Source organism: Pituophis catenifer, unplaced genomic scaffold (assembly GCF_029215685.1).
Source record: "Pituophis catenifer annectens isolate HBS135680 unplaced genomic scaffold, rPitCat1.0.hap2 SCAF_3, whole genome shotgun sequence".
Lineage (NCBI taxonomy): Eukaryota > Metazoa > Chordata > Lepidosauria > Squamata > Colubridae > Pituophis > Pituophis catenifer.
This window is the reverse complement of record NW_027256883.1, coordinates 211,075,446-211,095,727: the sequence shown is the minus strand read 5'-3', so window position 1 is coordinate 211,095,727 and position 20,282 is coordinate 211,075,446. Positions and strand designations below refer to the sequence as shown.

At 44.9% G+C, this 20,282-nt stretch overlaps 1 protein-coding gene across 5 annotated transcripts in view; it reads left to right on the top strand.

The window, feature by feature from the left end:
* TPD52L2 (TPD52 like 2) overlaps positions 1-20,282 on the top strand; it is a 45,737-nt gene that overhangs the window by 14,113 nt on the left and 11,342 nt on the right. For 2 of the 5 annotated variants that reach the window (XM_070941823.1, XM_070941821.1), the window contains exons 4-5: positions 9,567-9,626; positions 17,765-17,866. In XM_070941823.1, coding sequence (XP_070797924.1) covers positions 9,567-9,626; positions 17,765-17,866 — 162 coding nt within the window. Of the gene's footprint in view, positions 1-2,804; positions 2,865-9,566; positions 9,627-17,764; positions 17,871-20,282 lie in introns of those variants that run through there. The other 3 variants (XM_070941822.1, XM_070941826.1, XM_070941825.1) reach the window with 3 other exon arrangements.

Genomic DNA, 20,282 nt, shown 5'->3' with positions numbered 1-20,282 from the left:
AGTCAGTCACGTGATCGGTCTCATTGTATGACCATGATGGGCAGGCTGTGTTAACGGTCGTAAGTTGAGGACTGTCTGTACTTTCTTCCCATTTGCCTCATGTGGTATCTGTGAAGCCCTTTGCATCTGTGGTCCCCGGGCAATTGACTTACATTCTGATGTGCCCCTGGGTAGGGCTTCCATTGCTCATCGGGGGGGGGGGGGCATACAGGGTCTTGCCTAGCGTGGCTCCCTACAGGAGCCTTAGAACCACTCGGCATCCTGGGAATTGTAGTCCTAGTGTGTCCGGAGGGCTCCCTACTGTGGAAGGCCTGTAATATCTGGGAGAGGATTGATTCAATCACAGGCATTGGTGCTAATGGTGACAAAGTTTCAGTAGAGAGCCCTGTGATTTTGAGCATTTATTTATTTATTCATTTATTAAATTTCACTTCTATATTCATTAAATTTCATTTATTTATTGAATTTTAGTTATTAAATTTCATTTGAGTTTCATTTATTGAATTTCATTTGTTTATTGAATTTCATTTAGTTTGCTTATTTATTGGATTTCATTTATTAATTGAATTTCATATATTTAAATTTCATCTATTTTATTCAATTTCGTTTATTCAGTTTCATCTATTGGATTTCATTTATTCAATTTCATTTGTTGAATTTTATTTATTCAATTCATTCAATTTCATCTATTGGTTTTCATTTATTTATTAAATTTCATATATTTGTTTAATTTTATTTATTAAATTGCATTTATTTATTGAATTTCTTTTTATTTATTAAATTTCCTGTATTGAGTTATTAAATTTCCTTTATTGAGTTATTAAATTTCCTTTATTTATTAAATTTCATTTATTCAATAATTTCATTTATTGAGTTATTAAATTTAAGTTTAATTTCATTAAACTTGCATGCTGCCCATCTCTCCCTCCCAAAGGACTCTGGGTAGCTCACAGTGCCATAAATAACAGAATAAAACCATGAGAGGAGTAAAACACCAGACATTGAAAGGGAAAACATTAAAAGGAATATGAAAAGAGTTGAAAACGGGGTGGAGGTGAGATCTTCTACGTATCTATCGGTATTAGCCATCTCCAAAATGTTATGCCTCTCCTTGGAGCGTGCTCACCAGCGGTGCGTTTCCAATATTCTTACCGCCGGTTCGCTGCGCACATACGCGCTTTCTGCACATGCACTCAGCTGTCCGCGCATGTGGAAGGCGCACGAGTGAGCAAAGCGCACGCGCCCAGCTTCGAAAACATGCCTAAATAGGATGGCATAGATCCGCAATCTCTGCTACCGGTTCGCTCAAACCGGTACGAACCGGCTGAATACCACCTCTGGTGATCACCCAAGGAACAGACAAAAAGTACCTGTCAGACTTCGATGCTATCTCATAATAAATGAATTTCCAAACTGCCAATCTTTAAGGAAATCTTCTCTTTAATTGAGCACAGCAACCGGATCATGACTCGATGCGGACAAGACTGACCTTTTGCCCCCCAATCCCTCCCTTTCCGATCCCCAATTATCTGCTTCTCATTGGCTATCTTCCAAGTCACTCCACTGACTTCTTGTCTCGTCGTTTCACAGGAATGTCTCCCCCCTCCTCATTTCCACGACGACCGGGCTTCAAAGGGATTTAGCAGGCAAAAGTTCAGGGCTTATCTCTCTCCTCTCTATGCCAGCGGTGAGACGCTGACAGTACCATTTTTTGGTACTTTTCATTCGATTGATAATAAATTGCGGTTTGACTCTGCACAGATGACAACATGAGGTGTGTTTTGGGCACTTGAGATAGCCCCAAGGGCACTGAACCTTGCAAGAAGTGCTGTGTTGGGTTTTCTCTCAGGAAACTCTTATCTTCCCTTCCAGCCCTTTTTCTCCTTTGCCCGACAGTCAGGAAAATTAATCAGTGGAACAGAACCCAGAGGTTGTGGGCTTCTCCGAAAAGTGCTTTTCCAGAAGACAACCGGACTTTCTTGTGCTTTTTTTTTTTTTTTACTTCCCTTGAAGACGTTTCACTACTCACCCGAGAAGCTTCCTCAGCTCTGACTGAACCGAAGAAGCTTCTCAGAGGAGAAGCGAAACGTCTTCAAGATAAAACCCAAGAAAGTCCAATTGCCTTTTGGAAAAGCACTTTTGGGACAACCACGACCTGGATGACTGAGAATCTCCACAGACATCCATCATTGGAGGTGTTTAGGAAGAGCTTGGGCAGCCATCTGTCTGAAATGGTAATAGGGTGTCCTGCCTGAGCAGGGGGTTGGACTAGAAGACCTCCAAGGTCCCTTCCAACTCTCTTGTTCTGTTGGAGACTTCGTGGATAATGCATCCACCTGGTCTTCTCAACCACAAGATAGACATCATCTAAAGACGGTATTTCTCAACCTGGGCAATTCTAAGAAGTGTGGACTTCAACTCCCAGAATTCCCCAGCCAAACACCTCTCTATGGTTCATTAAAGGACCCCTTCTTTTTTCCCAGGATCCTGGATGAGCTGAGAAAAGATGATGATGGTAGTGGTGGTGATGATGATGATGATTTTTTGGGGGGGACCATGCCAGGCCACTTCAAAGCAGCGTTTCTCAATCTCAGCCTCTTGCTGGCTGGCTAGGGAATTCTGGGAGTTGAAGTCCATACATCTTAGAAATTGAGAAACGCTGACCTCGGATCTCTTCCACTTCTGTTCTTCTGTTAGTTTTCCTCTTGGGTTTATCCCCCCCCCCCCCCCGGTCTCCGCAAGTTCCTAGTCCTCATTTTTTAAAAACAAATTTGATTGACCCCTGGGTTTCCCCCCCCCACCAGCTATGTGAAAACCTCTGAGAAACTCGGCGAGTGGAATGAGAAAGTCACCCAGTCGGATTTGTGAGTTCCTTCCACCTTGCACGCACTGCCTTTTTCTTCTTCCTGGCTCTGTCGCCCTCTCGGCCCTGCGCCCCCTTATTTGGGGGGGGGCAGAGGCTGCTTGTGCGCTTGGAATATGGCAGATTCCCGTCGGGGCCTTTTGCTTCTTAACTTTGAGACTTATTCTTTGCTGGGGAAGGCATTTTCTTGGCCTTGTTGGATGCTAAATATCTTGCGATATTTCCCTCAGGTTTCCTGACGCCAAGAAAGGGAAATTCCTGTCAGCAGATCCTACCGGAAAACAAAAAAAAATCATTATTTTATTTCAGTGAGTTTCCCCCTGTCCTGTTTGGCTCCAGAGTGAAACGGGGTAGAGATCGTTTCCACAATGGTGGAAACTACAAACCACAATTGAACCCAACATTTCAGTTGCTAAGTGAGACAGTCGTTAAGTGAGTTTTGCCACACGTTACGACCTTTCTCGCATACAGTAGAAACCTCTGGTCACAACCATAATTTGTTCCCTAACTTTGGTCGCAAACCGATTTGGTCGTGACCCGAACCTAATTTTGGAAATTTGGGGCTTACAAAAAAACATGGCACGGAAGGGAAAATTGGCCACGGGGAAAAAAAAATATTGGGAATTTTTTGGTCGTGGTCAGAAGCGTTTGTGGCCAGAGGTTCTACAGTAGTTGTTGATTGGATCACAACCATGGTTAAGTTAGTAACACGTCCGTTAAGGGAATCTGACTTCCCCATTGGCTTTGATCCTCAGAAGGTCGCAAAAGGGGGTCACATGACCCTCAGACAAGCAACCGTCATAAATACGAGTCAGTTGCCGGGCGTCTGAATTTTGATCACATGACCATGGGGATGACACAATGGCTGTAAGTGTGAAAAACAGTCATAAGTCACTTTTTTTCCTGTGCCATTGTCACTTTAAAAGGTCACTAAATGAACTGTTGTAAATCCAGCACTACTTATACCAGGGGTCAGCAACCTGCGGCTCTGGAGCCGCATGTGGCTCTTTCACCCCTCTGCTGCGGCTCCCTAGCACTCAAACTATACGTCACAACCACCAATGTGACTCCCGCCGGCACGCGATTTATTGAGCTTTTCAACCCCCGGTAGGTCAACCATAGAAAAATCCAAGAAAAGAAAAATTTCAGAAGAAAAGAGAACGTTTAATTCAACTACGTATGCTAGTTTTGTGGCCGCTCAAGAAATAGTCAGGGTTTTTGTGGCTCCCGGTGTTTTTTTTTCCTGTGGGAAAGGAGTCCAAATGGCTCTTTGAGTGTTTAAAGTTGCAGACCCCTGACTTATACCGTTGTAACTTCAAACAGCCGCTCAACGGATGATTGTAAGTGGAGGGCTTCCTTTATTTATTTTTTTATTTGATACCTTAGCACAGTGATGGCTAACCTTTTTTGCTGTTGCGTGCCAAAAGTGGGGGTCGCATGGGGGGTCGCGGGTGCGGATGCCCACATACATAATTCAATGCGCCCCGCCTTCCCGCGCATGCGCACATGACCCCCCTCCCCACACTTCCCCCTGCTTTTGGCACGCGATGGCACGGTGGGCCCAGTAGGCCTGTTTTCCCCCTCCCCAGGCTCCAGAGGCTTTCTAGGAGCCTGGGGAGGGCAAAAACAGCCTTCCCCATCTCCCCGGAGGCCTTCTGGAGGCCGGAAACAGCCAGTTTCCTGACTTCCGGTGGGACCGGAAGGCCTAAAAATCAGTTGGCCGGTGCGCACTGGAGCTGAGCTAGGGCAACACCGGCGTGCCCACCAATATGGCTCCACGTGCCGGAGACCGCGGCACACGGAGCCATATTGGTGACCGCGTGGCTGGAGCATGTGAGCTGCAAACAACTAGGTCTGGATGGACGGTAGTCCTTGACTTACTGACTGGTTGCTTAGCAACCATTCAGAGATATAACGGACCAACATTGGGGATACTAGTGAAGGATCTTCTGCATTGCTCTTCCAATCTAGAATCTCTCTTTGTGTTCATCGCGGACAAGAGAAAGGAAAATTTACAGGCCCACAAAGAGTTTTGTAGCCTGCTTAATATTCCATGGAGTATGAACTCCCCCATCCTTCTTCCCTTTTCAACAAAAGAAACCTCCAATTCTATAGCCAGTTTGCAAGGCTGAGACAGGTAGTTCTCGACTTACAACAGTTCGTTTAGTGACCGTTGAAAGTTACAACGGCACTGAAAAAAGTGACTTCGGATCGGTTTTTCACACTTACGACTTTCCCAGCATTTCTCACGATCAGGTGATCGGTTCGTATTTCTGACCGTACCCGTGTCCCAAGATCTTGTGTTCCTCTTTTGCGACCTCCTGATGAGCGAAGTCATCAAGGAAGCCAGATTCACTTCACAACCGTGTTACTAACTGACCGGCTGCAGCGATCCACTTAACAACGGAGGCAAGAAATGTCGTCCAACGGGGCAACAGTCACTTCGCAAAATGTTTCGCTTCACAACAAATTTCGGGCTCAGTTGTGGTCATAAATCAAGGACTACCTGTATTTAAAAAAACAACAACACAGAACTTTGGTTTCCTTGCAAGACTTAAATATTTGGTTTCAATCTTTGACGCTGCTCCATGCTAAAATTCTTCTAATCTGATTGTATTCAGCAGACTGAATACAGCAGTGTTTCTCAACCTTGGAAGCTTGAAGATGGGTGGACTTCAACTCCCAGAATCCCCCAGCCAGCGCTGCTGGCTGGGGGATTCTGGGAGTTGAAGTCCACCCATCTTCAAGCTACCAAGGTTGAGAAACACTGGAATACAGCATCTTTTCCCAGAATTCTTAGCCACACCTAGAGAGCTGCAGGTAGGAGAAGGTGGCATTCAGCGGTTGAACTTGTGTTGAGACGTATGTTTGCTGCAGTTACCTTCTGAAGTACAGGTAGTCCTCGACAATGGTGAAATCTAAAATTTGTTACTATCGGTTCAGTGGGCGTGGATTGGTGGGGGGGGTAATGTGACGGTGGGCGTGGCCAATTTTTTTTATTTTTACTTTTAAAACCATTTTTTCTACAACCTCTTCGGCGAAGAGGTTGTTAAAAAAATGCTTTCAAAAGGGCTCTGACGATCCCAGCTGAGTTGCCCGATCAGCAGAGACTTTTTTTTTTCTTTTAAATGCCTCTGACGATCAGGCAACTCAGCTTGGATTGTCGGAGACATTTAAAAGAAAAAAAAGGGTTTTTTTCTTTTAGATGCCTTTGAGGATCCCAACTGAGCCGCGCAATCATCAAAGGCTTTTTTTTTTTTTTTTTAACTTTTAAAAGCATTTTTTCGGCCGAAGAGGTTGTAGAAAAAATGCTTTTAAAAGTAAAAAAAAAAAAAGCCTCTGATGATTGTGTGGCTCAGCTGGGCATGGGGGGGGGGCAGGGATTTTTGCTACCGGTTCTCTGAACCACCCACCGTCATCGTTACCGGATCAGGTGATCCGGTCCGAACCGGGAGCATTTCACCCCTGGTCCTCGACCTACGACCGTCACTGAGCCCAAAATTTCCATTGTTAGGCAGCATGGTTATTAAGTGAGTTTTGCACCATTCTATGACTTTTCATGCCACCGTTGTTAGGTAATCACTTCAGTCGTTAATAACCGGTTTGTTAAGTGAATCCGGCTTGCCTCTTGCATTTGCTTGTCGGAAGTTCGCAAAAGGGGATCATGTGACACCCCCCCCCTCCCCCGGGACACTGCAACTGTCGTAAATATGAGTCAGTTACCAAGCGTCTGAATTTTGATCATGTGACCATGGGGATGGTTGTAAATGTGAAAAACAGTCATAAGTCTCCTTTGTTAGTGTCTGTAACTTCACACGAACGGTTGTTAAGTCGAGGACTACCTGTAATAGAAGAAATTAGGAGTTGTTGACTTCAGGTGTGATTTTACAATTTCCTACTATGTCAATACCATTTCCATCCTTAGCCTGGTATCATCAGTAGGTATGTTTTTATAGTTCTGGTATTGTGGTATGCTGCGCGCAGGCAGAGGTTCAACAGGGAACGTTCATGTAATGCCCAGGTTTGTGTGCGAACCTGCTCTTCTTGAGCATGAAATAGGATGCTTAAAGCATGTAGTCACAAAGGTGCTTTTTTCAAGAGGTAATTGGATTTTCTTGGTTTTTCTTTGAAGATGTTTCGCTTCTCATCCAAGAAGCTTCTTCAGCTCTGACTGGATGGTGGGGAACGGAAGGATTGATACTCCTTGCAGACAGCTGGTCGTTTGCATCCTTTTAGAGCAGTGTTTCTCAACCTTGGTAGCTTGAAGATGGGTGGACTTCAACTCTCAGAATCCCCCAGCCAGCAGCGCTGGCTGGGGGATTCTGGGAGTTGAAGTCCACCCATCTTCAAGCTTCCAAAGTTGAGAAACACTGTTTTAGAGAGACGTTGAGGCCACTTGGAGGTTTATGTGTGTCCTCAGGCTCACCTGAGTCGTGCAAATGGGCGTGGAGCCTTCTTGGAACTGCTGAAAGGACTGTGTTGTAGACTGGAGAGAGGTGTTGTCGTAACCCTCCACGCTCTGTTGAGTGAGGACTCTTCAATTTGGACATAGATGGCCTCTTGGACCCCTCTTTCCAACCAGCAGTCCTCTCTGTCCAAAATGTGGACTTTGGCCTCTCCAAGTGGACTCTCTAAAAGGATGCAAATGACCAGCTCTCTGCAAGGAGTATAATTCCTTCCATTCCCCACCATCCAGTCAGAGCTGAAGAAGCTTCTTGGATGAGGAGCGAAACGTCTTCAGAAAATCCAACTACCTCTTGAAAAAAAACACCTTCGGGACAACTGTGACTTGGATGACAGAGAATCTCCATAGATATTTAAACACTGTTCAGAGCAGCCTGTTTGCAAGGGGGGGGGGCAGCTTCACGCACGAAGCAGAACACGTGTATGAAATTCCACCCTCAAAGTGGAGAATTTGCACAGAGGCACCAGTAAAGCCTTGGCATTGCGGGTAAACCTTTAGTTCACTTAAAGCTATTATTAAGAAATTTTATGCGAATCTATATAATCAGGGGAAAATAGAGGAAGATAAAATAGAACAGTACATAGAGAAATCAGTTCACTTAAAGCTGGTCCTTGAAAGTTTAAGCATGATGCAGCTTACCAAGAAGATAATCAAATGTTTCCTCCTTAGGATCGTGACGGGTAAGAAAATGGTCTTCCCTATCCAAGATGGCAGGGAAATCTGAAACGGTCCGGGTGGGGTCTCCTGTTTGAGCAGGGGGGTTGGACTAGAAGACCTCCAAGGTCCCTTCCCACTCTGTCATTCTGTTATTGTGTTATTCTGGTGGTACACCATCTAGCGAACGATTCCTCAATGCCCACCTCCAGTTTGAGCCTCTCCAGCCGCAGGGCAGTGAATGCTAGGAAATACGCCAGGGGAAAGGAGACCACCTGGTTACAGGAAGATATGACTTAGATATGAGTACGCCAGGGGAAAGGAGACCACCTGGTAGATCAATACGCCAGGGGAAAGGAGACCACCTGGTTACAGGAAGATATGACTTAGATATGAGTACGCCAGGGGAAAGGAGACCACCTGGTAGATAAATACGCCAGGGGAAAGGAGACCACCTGGTTACAGGAAGATATGACTTAGATATGAGTACGCCAGGGGAAAGGAGACCACCTGGTAGATAAATAGGCCAGGGGAAAGGAGACCACCTGGTTACAGGAAGATATGACTTAGATATGAGTACGCCAGGGGAAAGAAGACCACCTGGTAGATAAATAGGCCAGGGGAAAGGAGACCACCTGGTTACAGGAAGATATGACTTAGATATGAGTACGCCAGGGGAAAGAAGACCATCTGGTAGATAAATAGGCCAGGGGAAAGGAGACCACCTGGTTACAGGAAGATATGACTTAGATATGAGTACGCCAGGGGAAAGAAGACCACCTGGTAGATAAATAGGCCAGGGGAAAGGAGACCACCTGGTTACAGGAAGATATGACTTAGATATGAGTACGCCAGGGGAAAGAAGACCATCTGGTAGATAAATAGGCCAGGGGAAAGGAGACCACTTGGTTACAGGAAGATATGACTTAGATATGAGTACGCCAAGGGAAAGAAGACCATCTGGTAGATAAATAGGCCAGGGGAAAGGAGACCACCTGGTTACAGGAAGATATGACTTAGATATGAGTACGCCAAGGGAAAGGAGACCACCTAGTAGATAAATACACCAGGGGAAAGGAGACCACCTGGTTGCAGGAAGATATGCCTTTTGATTTAGAAGGTGGGATTGGTGGTGGCTGGGTAGTGCTGGCCTGGCAGGTAAGAATTAACCACCCGATGATTGAAAACAGCTTGTGGGTGCTCCTATCGCTGGAGGTTTTCAAGGAAAGATTGGAACAACTGTTTGACCTGGATGGATAATAAGGTCTCCTGCCATAGACGGGGTTGGACTAGACTAGAAGACCTCTGAAGTCCCTTCTAGCGCTACGATTCTATGATTGCCATCTTTTTACGATGAGACCTCGAAAGCTGGCAACTTTTAAGACTTGTGGACTTCGACTCCCAGAATTCCTCAGCCAGCTTAGGGAGTCGAAGTCCACAAGTCTTAAAGTTGCACAGTTTTCGAGAGCCCTGTTCCAGATGTGAAGGGGAAAAAAAAAAAGGCCCATTCCTTCCTCATAGATGGCCTTGCGTAAATTGTATGAACAAATGAAAGAGGTGTTCTCTAATCTGTTGTATTTATAGATATGTTTCGGCCAGCAGTACTCTGGAGGACTGGAATGACAAATTAACCCAATCAGAAGCGTGAGTCTCTTAACCTTCTGCATAAAACACGCACGCCTTCCGTGTCGGACCACCATTAACTCTTCCTTCCTTGCACTAATAACCCTTCTGCTTCGTCCCTTTGCTTGTAAATGCTTCCGGGGTGCTGTGTGATCTAAGGCAAAAATCGGGGGTGGGGGGGAAGGGTGAAGAAACGGGACACTGAACTTTTCTTGGAGTTTCGGGCTGTTCGGCTGATGCTTTTCCTGGGGAGATTGAGAGTAAGACGGTTCGTTTGTCCTACTAGCATTGACCACTAGCACTGATGATGTTACCTAGTTGGGTCATGAGACGTCTGCAAGAAAAAGAGCCTTGGTAGTACAGTGGTCTAAGGCACCCTGTTATTAAGCTGGTTATTAAGACCAGCTGCCTGCAATTATTGCAGGTTCGAATCTCGCCAAGGCTCAAGGTTGACTCAGCCTTCCATCCTTTCTAAGGTAGGTAAATTGAGGACCCAGTTGTGGGGGCAATAAGCTGACTTTGTATAAATATACAAAAGGATGAAGGCTATTGCTTAGCGCATTGTAAGCCACCCTGAGTCTCTGGAGAAGGGCGGCATATAAATCAAATTAAAAAAATAATTAAAAATAATTAAAAAAAAAAACAACCAAGCTCAGAGAGCCCCAAGGAGCCCTTATTTCAACCCTGAGTTACAAATATTCTCCTATACAAGTAGTCCTTGACTTACAACACTTCATTTGGTGACCGTTCATTTCATTTTCATTTTCATTTTATTTAATTTGTATACCGCCCTAATCCCGAAGGACTCAGGGCGGTGAACAGGCACAGGATAAAACGCATAGAATACAAAAATTTAAGAGCAGAAGTAAAATCGAATTAAATCAATTTAGCCCAAGACAAATTTAAAACCCCAGGTTAAGAACAAATTAAAATTTACATTAAAATTTACATTAAAAAAAGAATGGGAGAGGTTAGGCCAGACCAGCCTATTGAAATAAAAAGGTCTGGAGAGCGTGGCGGAAGGTGCGTAGATCCGGGATCCTCTGTATCTCCGGGGGGAGCTCGTTCCTGATCGTAGGTGCCCCCACAGAGAAGGCTCTCCCCCTTCAGAGTTCAGAGTTACAATGGCGCTAAAAAAAGTGACTATCACACTTGCGGCCGTTGCAGCAGCCTCATGACCATGTAATCCCAATTCAGATGCTCGGCAACTGACTCATATTTATGACGGTTGCAGTATCCTGGGGTCACGTGATCCCCTTTTGCGACCTTCGGACAAGCCAAGTCAACGGGGGAAACCGGATTCACTTAACCGTGTGACTAACTTAACAGCTGCATCAATTCCCTTAGCAACTGCGGCAAGACAGATCATAAAACGGGGCAAAATTCACTTAACAAACGCCTCACTTTGCAATTTTGGGCTCATGTTGTGGTGGTAAGTTGAGGACTACCTGTAGTGGCAGTGAAGAAGACCAGGACTTCTTCTTGTGAAGCGATCTGAGATGGAATCTGTGAGTCTGGGGTCTTTGAGGAAGGGGATGTCTCGGCCACCTCCCAAGAACCCTGTGAGGTGTCTTCTGCCGAAGAACCCCTTCACTTCATCCAGCTGTTTCGGACATCTCCAACCTGCCTTTGTGGGGAAAGCTTGTGGAGAAATTGGCAGCCTTAAACTTGCAAAGATCAATCAATCAATCAATCAGAATAAAGCTGGAAGCAGGGGTGAAATGCTCCCGGTTCAGACCGGATCACCAATCCGGTAGCGATGGAGGTGGGTGGTTTGGAGAACCGGTAGCAAACATCCCTGCCCCCCCCCATGCCCAGCTGAGCCGCACAATCATCAGAGGCTTTTTTTAAAAAACTTTTAAAAAGCCGAAAAAATGCTTTTAAAAGTAAAAAAAAAAAGCCTCAGATGATCGTGCAGTTTAGCTGGGATCGTCAGAGGCTTTTAAAAGCATTTTCGGCCAAAGAAGTTGCCAAAAAAATGCTTTTAAAAGTAAAAAAAAAAAAAAAAAAAGCCTCAGATGATCATGCAGCTTGGCTGGGATCGTCAGAGGCTTTTAAAAGCATTTTCGGCCAAAGAGGTGGTAGAAAAAATACTTTTAAAAGTAAAAAAAAAAAAAAGCCTCAGATGATCGTGCAGCTTAGCTGGGATCGTCAGAGGCTTTTAAAAGCATTTTCGGCCAAAGAGGTTGGAAAAAAAGTTTTAAAAGTTAAAAAAAAAAAAAAAAAAGGTGGCCATGCCCACCCAGTCACATTACCCCACTCCCTACCCCCGCAAGCCACGCCCACAGAACCGGTGGTAACAAATTTTACATTTCACCACTGGCTGGAAGGGACCTTGGAGGTCTTCTAGTCCACCCCCTGTACCAGGGGTGCCAAACTCAATTTCATTGAGGGAAGCTTCAGGGCTGTGGTTGACCTCGGGGAAGGGGGGGGGCAGGCGGGTGTGCCCGACTGGGTGTGGCCAAAATGGGTGGGCGTGGCCAGCTTGATGCCACTCACTCGGCATGGCTGGCTGGTGGGTGTGGCCAAACGGATGGGTGTGTCCAACTTGACACCACTCACTGGGCATGGCCGACTGAGTGGGCGTGGCCAGCTTGATGCCACTCCCTAAACTTCTGCCATGTTTCCTCTTCGCATTGGGTAAACCAGGCTGAAGCGACGTGGGCCGGCCCCATGGGCCAGATGCGGCCGCGGGCCTTGTGTTTGACACCCCTGCCCTATCCCATTTCAGACAAATGGCTGCCTAGTCTCTTCTTAAAGACCTCCAGTGATGGAGCACTCACAACTTCCGTTCCATCAAAAGAGTCCAAGAATAAGCAGGACTCTTGGCCGGTGGGTCTCAGGCTGGACTCTGCCTTGATTGTGGATGAACTATGGAAGCCTCAGGCTGAGGGAAGAAGTTCAACCATCTTGGTCTTCCTTGATTTTCTCCCTTTCTCCCTTTAACGCCATTAACCATGGTCTCTTTCTGGATTGGGATGAAGGCTGCGGGTCTCCTTCCTGAATGGGTGACCTCTTGGTGATGGTGGTGGTGGGTGAGGAGAGATAAGGGGGGGATTTATGGTCCATTGAGACCTTTAAGGTCCTAGATCAGGGGTCTCCAACCTTGGCCACTTTAAGCCTGGAGGACTCAGGTTGGAGACCCCTGTTCTAGATAACTCCAGCTGAATAACTTGGTTTCTCACACATTAATTCATCAAGGTAATATTTTTCCCCCCTCCCACACTCATCAGCCTGTCCAGTCAGCTTGAATAGGTCCTCTCCCTCCAGGTCTGGTCTGAATACAGGTAGACTTCGACTTACGACCACAATTGAGCCCTAAATTTCTGCTGCTAAGTGAGACGTTTGTTCAGCGAGTTTTGCCCCAATTTTTCGACTTTTCGTGCCGCATTTGTTAAGCGAATCACTGCCCCTTGTTTAATTACTTAACCCGGTTGTTAAGTGAATCTGGCTTCCCCCGTTGACCCCGTCTTGTCACCGTTTTTTCATCCTTATGGCCATTGCAACATCATGTGGTTTTGTGATCAAAATTTGGGGCGCTTGGCAACTGGCACGTATTTATGTACGTCCAGTGCAACATGCCACGATCACATGATCGTCTCTTACAACTTTCCTAGCCAACCTCTGACCAGCAAAGTCAATGGGACAAGCCGGATTCGTTTAATGACCACATGGTTCACTTAACAGCTGTGGCCAAAAAGCTCGTAAGATTGAACCTGACTCACTTTGCAACGGTCTTGCTTAACAGCAGAAATTCTGGTCCCAGTTTTGGTCAGAAGTCGAGGACTACCTGTATTTAAGATGGAGGGTTTTGCTCCGAAGGAGATGCTCCATTCTCCAGTTGTGAGTTGGATGAAATGGGATTGCTTTAGGTATAATTTTAAGGATCCATTGTTCTGCTTGGCATCCACTGGCTTCCCCAGTGACAAACAAAGTCAATGGGGAAGACAGATTCACTTAACAATTGTGTTACTAATTTAAAAGCTGCAGTAATTCACTTAGCAACTCTGGCACAAAAGGTCGTAAAATGGGGCAAAGTATTTCACTTAGCAACAAAAATTTTGGGCTCAGTTGTGGTCGTAGGTCGAGGACTACCTATATTCTGTGAATCGGAAATACATTCTGTCTTTGGGGTCTCTGAAGTCATTTCTGTAAATCAATGTTCCTCAACCGTGGCCTCTCGAAGATGGGTGGACTTCAACTCCCAGAATTCTCATGCCAGCTGCCTGGGGAATTCTGGGAGTTGAAGTCCACCCATCCTCAAGTGGCCAAAGTTGAGGAACCCTGCTATAAATGAATGGTGTACCAGAGATTGCTGCTTTCAAGCAGGAGAAGAGAATTAATAGAAAAATAGCCGAGCTGCGCTTCGCTTCTTGTGATTCTTCTTGGGACAATGTGATTTCTATTTGCAGACTGCTTTTCCAAGTGTCCCTCGGTGATTTATCTATAATCATTTAATTGCCAGAATTACAGCTTGCCTTTCTTCCAGATGCTCCCAGTATATGTGTGTCTGTGTGTATGTATGTATGTGTGTGTATCAGGGGTGAAATCCAGCCGGTAGCAGAAATTTTGAGCAATTCGGAGAACTGGCAAATGCCACCTCTGGCTGGCCCCAGAGTGGGGTGAGAATGGAGATTTTGCAATATCCTTCCCCCAGGAGTGGGGAGGGAATGGGGATTTTGCAGTAGCCTTCCCCTACCAGGCCCACCAAGCCACGCCCACAGAACCGGTAGTAAACAAATTTGGACTTCACCACTGGTGTGTGTGTGTGTGTGTGTGTGTATATGTGTGTGTGGGGGTATTTATTTATTTATTTATATACACAAACATACACAGTATATATATGTCTGTGTGTATATATGTATATATATGTATTTTTCTTCAGCCGGGTATTTTCCTAGGTAAACCAAGTTTTTCAAATTGCAGCCATAGCTCAGTGAAATCACATCCACTATCCTAGGCTTCTTCAGACAGCAAGCCAGCATTTTGCTGCCTATTGGGAGACTAATATAGATATAGATAAAACCTACAATAGGAGAAGAAATCAAATACTTGGCCTCTACAGGGAGGGAACATATGGTAAGGGTGTGGCTAACTGATGAGGACTACTCAGTCCGAAATAGATCTATAAATACATACTTTTTAAACCTACGATAAGAGAAGAAAGCATGTATATATATAGAGAGAGAGAGGGAGGGAGAAAGAAAAAGAAAGAGAAAGAGAAAGAAAGAAAAAGAAAGAAGAAAGAAAGAAAAAGAAAGAAAGAAAGAAAGAAAGAAAGAAAGAAAGAAAGAAAGAATGCCTACCTTCCTTCCATTTTTTTGTCTCCATAACAAGAAGGTAGTTGGGCTGAGAGTAGGATTGGCCCAAAGGCACCCCTCCCTTACCCATTGGTTTTCGTGAATGAACAAAAAAAAAAAAAGGTTGAAACTACAAAAAAGTTGTTGAGACTTTGGAATAAGTGCAGTGAAGAGCAACTAGGATGATTAAAGGCCTGGAGACTAAAACATGAAGACCGGTTGCAGAAATTGGGGTTTGGCTAGTCTAGAGAAAAGGAGGACTAGGGGGTGACGCAATAACAGTAGTCCAGTAGTTTGAGAGGCTGCCACAAAGAAGAGGAGGGGGTCAACTTATTTTCCAAAGCACCAGAGGGCAGGACAAGAAACAAGGGATGGAAACTAACCAAGGAGATAGAAGCAACCTAGAATTGAGGAGAAGCTTCCTAAGTGAGGACAATTCACCAGTGGAACAACTTGCTTCCAGAAGTTGTGAATGCCCCAACACTGGAAGTTTTTAAGAAGCTGTTGGATAACCATTTGTCTGAAGTGGTGTAGGGTTTCCTGCCTGGGTAGGGGGTTTGACTAGAAGACCTCTAAGGTCCCTTCCAACTCTGTTATTCTCTTCTATTCTACCTCCCAAGTCCTTTCCAAACTCTATTCTATTCTGATTGAGATTGGAACCCGGGTCTCTCCATTTCTACAACCCCATTCCTTCCTCCAGGCACTTCAATTTTTTGCTTCCTCGGCTAGATTTCCCACACAACTTATAATTACAGCCTCAATGATGGTTTGTAAGTTGAGGACTACCTGTAGGAGTATTTCCAGATGGGTCAATTGCACTGCAATCGCCATTCATGGTTATTTCGGGGAGCCCCGAAGTTGCAATTTCAGCCTTTCTCTACAAAATACCAAGCCGTGTAGGGAAATTCCACAGTATCCGGCTTTCGGTGCAGCTAAGTTTTATGCTGACAAGGACTGCGGATGTGAACGACTTCCTCCATTTATTTTGAAATCTGGTGATCGGAGGGGAAAAGAGTAAGAGCCAAGATTGCAACCTTGGTAGCTTCCAGTTATTGGAGAAATCTCAAAATGGCCAGTTCAGGCCTTTAAAACAGGGGTCTCCAAGCTTGGCAACTTTAAGACTTGTGGACTTCAACTCCCAGAATTCCTCAGCCAGCTTTGCAAAGCTGGCTGAGGAATTCTGGGAGTTGAAGTCCACAAGTCTTAAAGTTGCCAAGCTTGGAGACCCCTGCTTTAAAAGATAGGCTGCTTCCACTGTTTAAAATTGCAAATTTTTGATGGCTTCTTGACAGGAAGCCTTTCCCTTCCTGAGCATAAACCCGCCTATTTCTCTTCTGGATTAACGCATCAATATAGACTTTACTTAAAAAAAAAAAAAAGTTAAACTTTTAATGCTGTTCGTGAATTAAACGCTCAAAACTCAAAAGTTTTGGAATTTCTAAAAAGTCAGGAATGCCTGCTTTTTTTGGGTTGATGCTGCCAAGGAAAAGCGTGGAGTCATGATAGCAGAGTTCCAATATTTGAGGTGACAGAGAAGAGGGGGAGGTCAAGCTATTCTCCAAAGCCACCTGAAGGCAGGACAAGAGGCAACGGATGGAAACGAATCAAGGAGAGAAGCAACCTGGAACTAAGGAGAAATTTCTTGACAGTGAGAGCAATTAATCAGTGGAACAACTTCCGTACAGGAGTTGTGGATGCTCCAACACTGGAAGTTTTTAAGAAGATGTTGGATAACCGTTTGTCTGAAATTGTATTAGGGTCTCCTGCTTGAGTAGGGGGTTGGATAGAAGACCTCTAAGGTCCCTTCCAACTCTGTTCTTCTCTTATTCTGAGTGATAGCAGTGCCAAAGGCCACAAGATCTCCTCTCCATGAAGGCAAAGGGAGACCATCTAGAAGTGGTTTGGATTTTGGCAACTCGGATATGGTAGCTAATTCGAAAGGGCATCTGGACAGTAAGCTCTTCCCTTCCTGAGCTGATAGGCAGACACCAATAATGTTAATATGTGCTTTTTTCCCTTCTTTCTGATCTTGAACAATGCAAGACAAACAACAGTGAAGAAACGTTGGACAGTAACAGCAGATAAACCACGATGAAGGGTGTTAATCCTCCTTAAACTATTATCAGGGACCAGACAGGGAACATACATCTGCTTTGTAGCCTTGCTGAAGTCCAGGTAGTCCTTGATTTACGACCGTTCGTTTCGGGACTGTTTGAAGTTCACAACGCTGAAAAAAATTGACTTGCAACTATTCCTCGCACTTACGACCGTCACAGCATTTCCCCACAGTCACGTGATCAGAATTCAGGCCCTTGGCAACAGGCCTATATTTTCAACAGTTGCAGCCTTCCAGAGTCATAACGATCACTATTAATGACCTTCCTAGCTGGCTTCTAACAGGTCTGGGGGTGGGGGACGGGGCCCTGATTCGCTTAATGATGCATGGTTCACTTAACAACCGCAGCGATTTGCTTAACTCCCATAGTTAAAAAAAAAAAAAAAAAGCTCGTAAAATTGGCCGTGACTCACTTAACAGCCGTCTTGCTTCACAAGGGAAATTCTGATCTCGTGGTCGTAAGGTGAGAACTGCCTGTATCTTGAGCGTCTCTCAAAATCCTGCCATAATGAAGTGCGTCTTCAGAAGTGGCACATCCTTGCTTAAACCTGATTGCTAGCCTCTTTCACCCTCTGCAGTAGTTGCAAAGCTTTGCAAATCCTCCAGTGTGTACACAGAACACGTACACGCCTCTTGCCTTTCCCAACTCCTGTTGTTTAAGCTCCAGCTGTGTCTTCCTTTGCTCCTTCGAGACCATTCTCAATTAACGACGGCCTCCCTTCCCAATTCTTGTTTTTCTCTAGCTATAAGAAGACCCAGGAAACGCTGTATCAGGCCGGCCAGAAGACCTCGGCTGCTCTGTCCAACGTGGGTTCTGCAATCAGCCGGAAGTTTGGAGATATGAGGTAAGGGGTTGAGTTTTTTTCTTCTTCTTTTTGACCTAATTCTTCCAAAGAATTCTTGTCAGGTGCAAAAGATCAGGTCCACGCATGAAGGTCCCGTTAAAGTGATATATTGCTAAAATGCTCACGTGCAGGAAATTTCTTAACTCATGACTAGCACCCACTTGGAATTAAATAAGGGCCGATGGCATTCAAGGGAGATTGGGCTTAGTTCACTTGTGGTTACGTAGGGATTCTTGGCTGGTCTCTCTTTTGACTCCACCACTCCTTCCCAGACAGACAAAAGATAGGCAGAGACGATAGAGTCAAATGGGAAAGATCAGGTCCACATGTGAAGGTCCAGTTAAGCTGATTTATTGCTAAACAGCCAATGCACAGGAATCTTCTCACTTCATGGTTAGCACCTGCTTGGGATTAGATAAAGTCAATGGAATTCAAGGGTGGAGGATGGACTTAATCCCTTTGTGACTATGTAGGGATGCTAGGCTTATGCCTCTTTTGACTCTGCCCCTCCTACAAATTCTTGGTCAACAGGAATTAAAGCTTTTGCTGGTTATCTGGTTGCAGTTCATAGCACTGTGACCTCTGGGACAACGCTATGCAGGTAGTCCTTGAGTTACAACCCTATTGGGGCCTGCCCATCACGGTTGTAACTGACGACGGCCGTAACGCTGCTCGCGGTCACACGATCGACCTGGTTTTGCAAACTCTTTTGCATCATCCGTAAAACGAAAGCACGGTCGTAAGGCATGCACCGTGACCCTTAAGAGAATGCCAACAGTTGTTAAGCCAACTGATGGTTTGCTATGGCCACGGTTTTGCCAATGGGGAAGTAGGAAATGCAGGGTTTTGGCCCAGCAGTTGTAAAAGTATGACAGTCATTCTGTTAAAACTTAATTATAACTGTTTATAAGCATGTGTGGTTACAGTTGAGCTATGCTTAACACTGTCACGCGCAATACAATATCGCTGTTGTTCTTGGCATTTATTTTATTTTTATTTATTTATTTTATTTTATTGAATTTATATACCGCCCTACTCCCGAAGGACTCAGGGCGGCGAGCAGCCATAGAATAAAACATATAAATACAAAATTTAAAATAAAATAAAACGAATTAAATAATTTGGCTGAACAAATTTAAAACCCCAATAATTTAAAACCAAATTTAAAATTTCCATTTAAAAAAGGGAAAGACTTAGATTTATCTTGGAACAGCAGTTAAAGTAACTCAGTGGCATCCTACTTCTGGCTTAAAATTCTGATATACATCTAACCAACATCTTGATTTTCCTTTTTCCAAAAACATCTTTTAACCAGTCTGATGATCTAAATGAGGGGCTGTGGACAAATTAACATTTTATTATTGTTAATGGGTTGAGAACTTCCTTTGGTCACATAGTTAACACCTTACCCGTTGCCAATACTTCAGACTTCGGGGTTTATATAACGTAATTCTGATGATGTAGAATGTTATACTTTGGTGGAACCGCTGGCTTGGGAACGCATTCAGCTTCCACATTGAAACTGCTCTTCTTAAATGCTGAAAGCAATCCAGAAGTTCTGGCCAAATCTCTTCTGGGAAGATATTGGACAGTTAGGATGCAGAAATAACATTTATTTTATATAAATTACTTTTGGCTTAAAAAGCTGCAGAGTTGAGGTTTCTTTTGAGCCAACGGGAGGGAAGGAAGGTGGCCAAATTCTAGCATTGGGATTTCCCACTTATACATGAAATTTAAGTGTCCCCCCCCCACACACCTTTCTCACATTGGGGGTTTTCTTACTAATAAATGGTGAATTCTAGTCCTGCCTTAGGCATGGAAGCCAGCTACGTGACTTTGGACCAATCATTAGGAGACATTGAGTTCTAGTCCCGCCTTATCTAGCTGGGTGACTGGGCCAATCACTAGGAGGCACTGAGTTCTAGTCATGCCTTAGGCATTAAATTCAACTGGGTAACTGACCAATCACTAGGAGGCACTGAGTTTTAGTCCCACCTTAGGCATTACATTTAGCTGGGTGACTTTGAGCCAATCGCTAGGAGTCAGTGAGTTCTAGTCCCACTTTAGGCATGAAAGCTGGCTGGATGACTTTGGGCCAATCATCAGGAGGTGGTGAGTTCTAGTCCCACCTTAGGCGTGAAAGTCGGCTGAGTGACCTTGGGCCAGTCCCTCTCTTTCAGCCTACCTCACAGGGTTGTTGTTGTTGTGGGGAAAATAGGAGGAGGAAGAAGCATTGTGTCTGTTCACCACTTTGAGTGGTTTATAAAAAAAAATAACTGGGCTATAACTAGATAAGAAAAGGACGCGGTGGCTCAGTGGCTAAGACGCTGAGCTTGTCGATCGAAAGGTCGGCAGATCAGCGGTTCGAATCCCTAGTGCCACATAACGGGGTGAGCTCCCATTACTCATCCTGGCT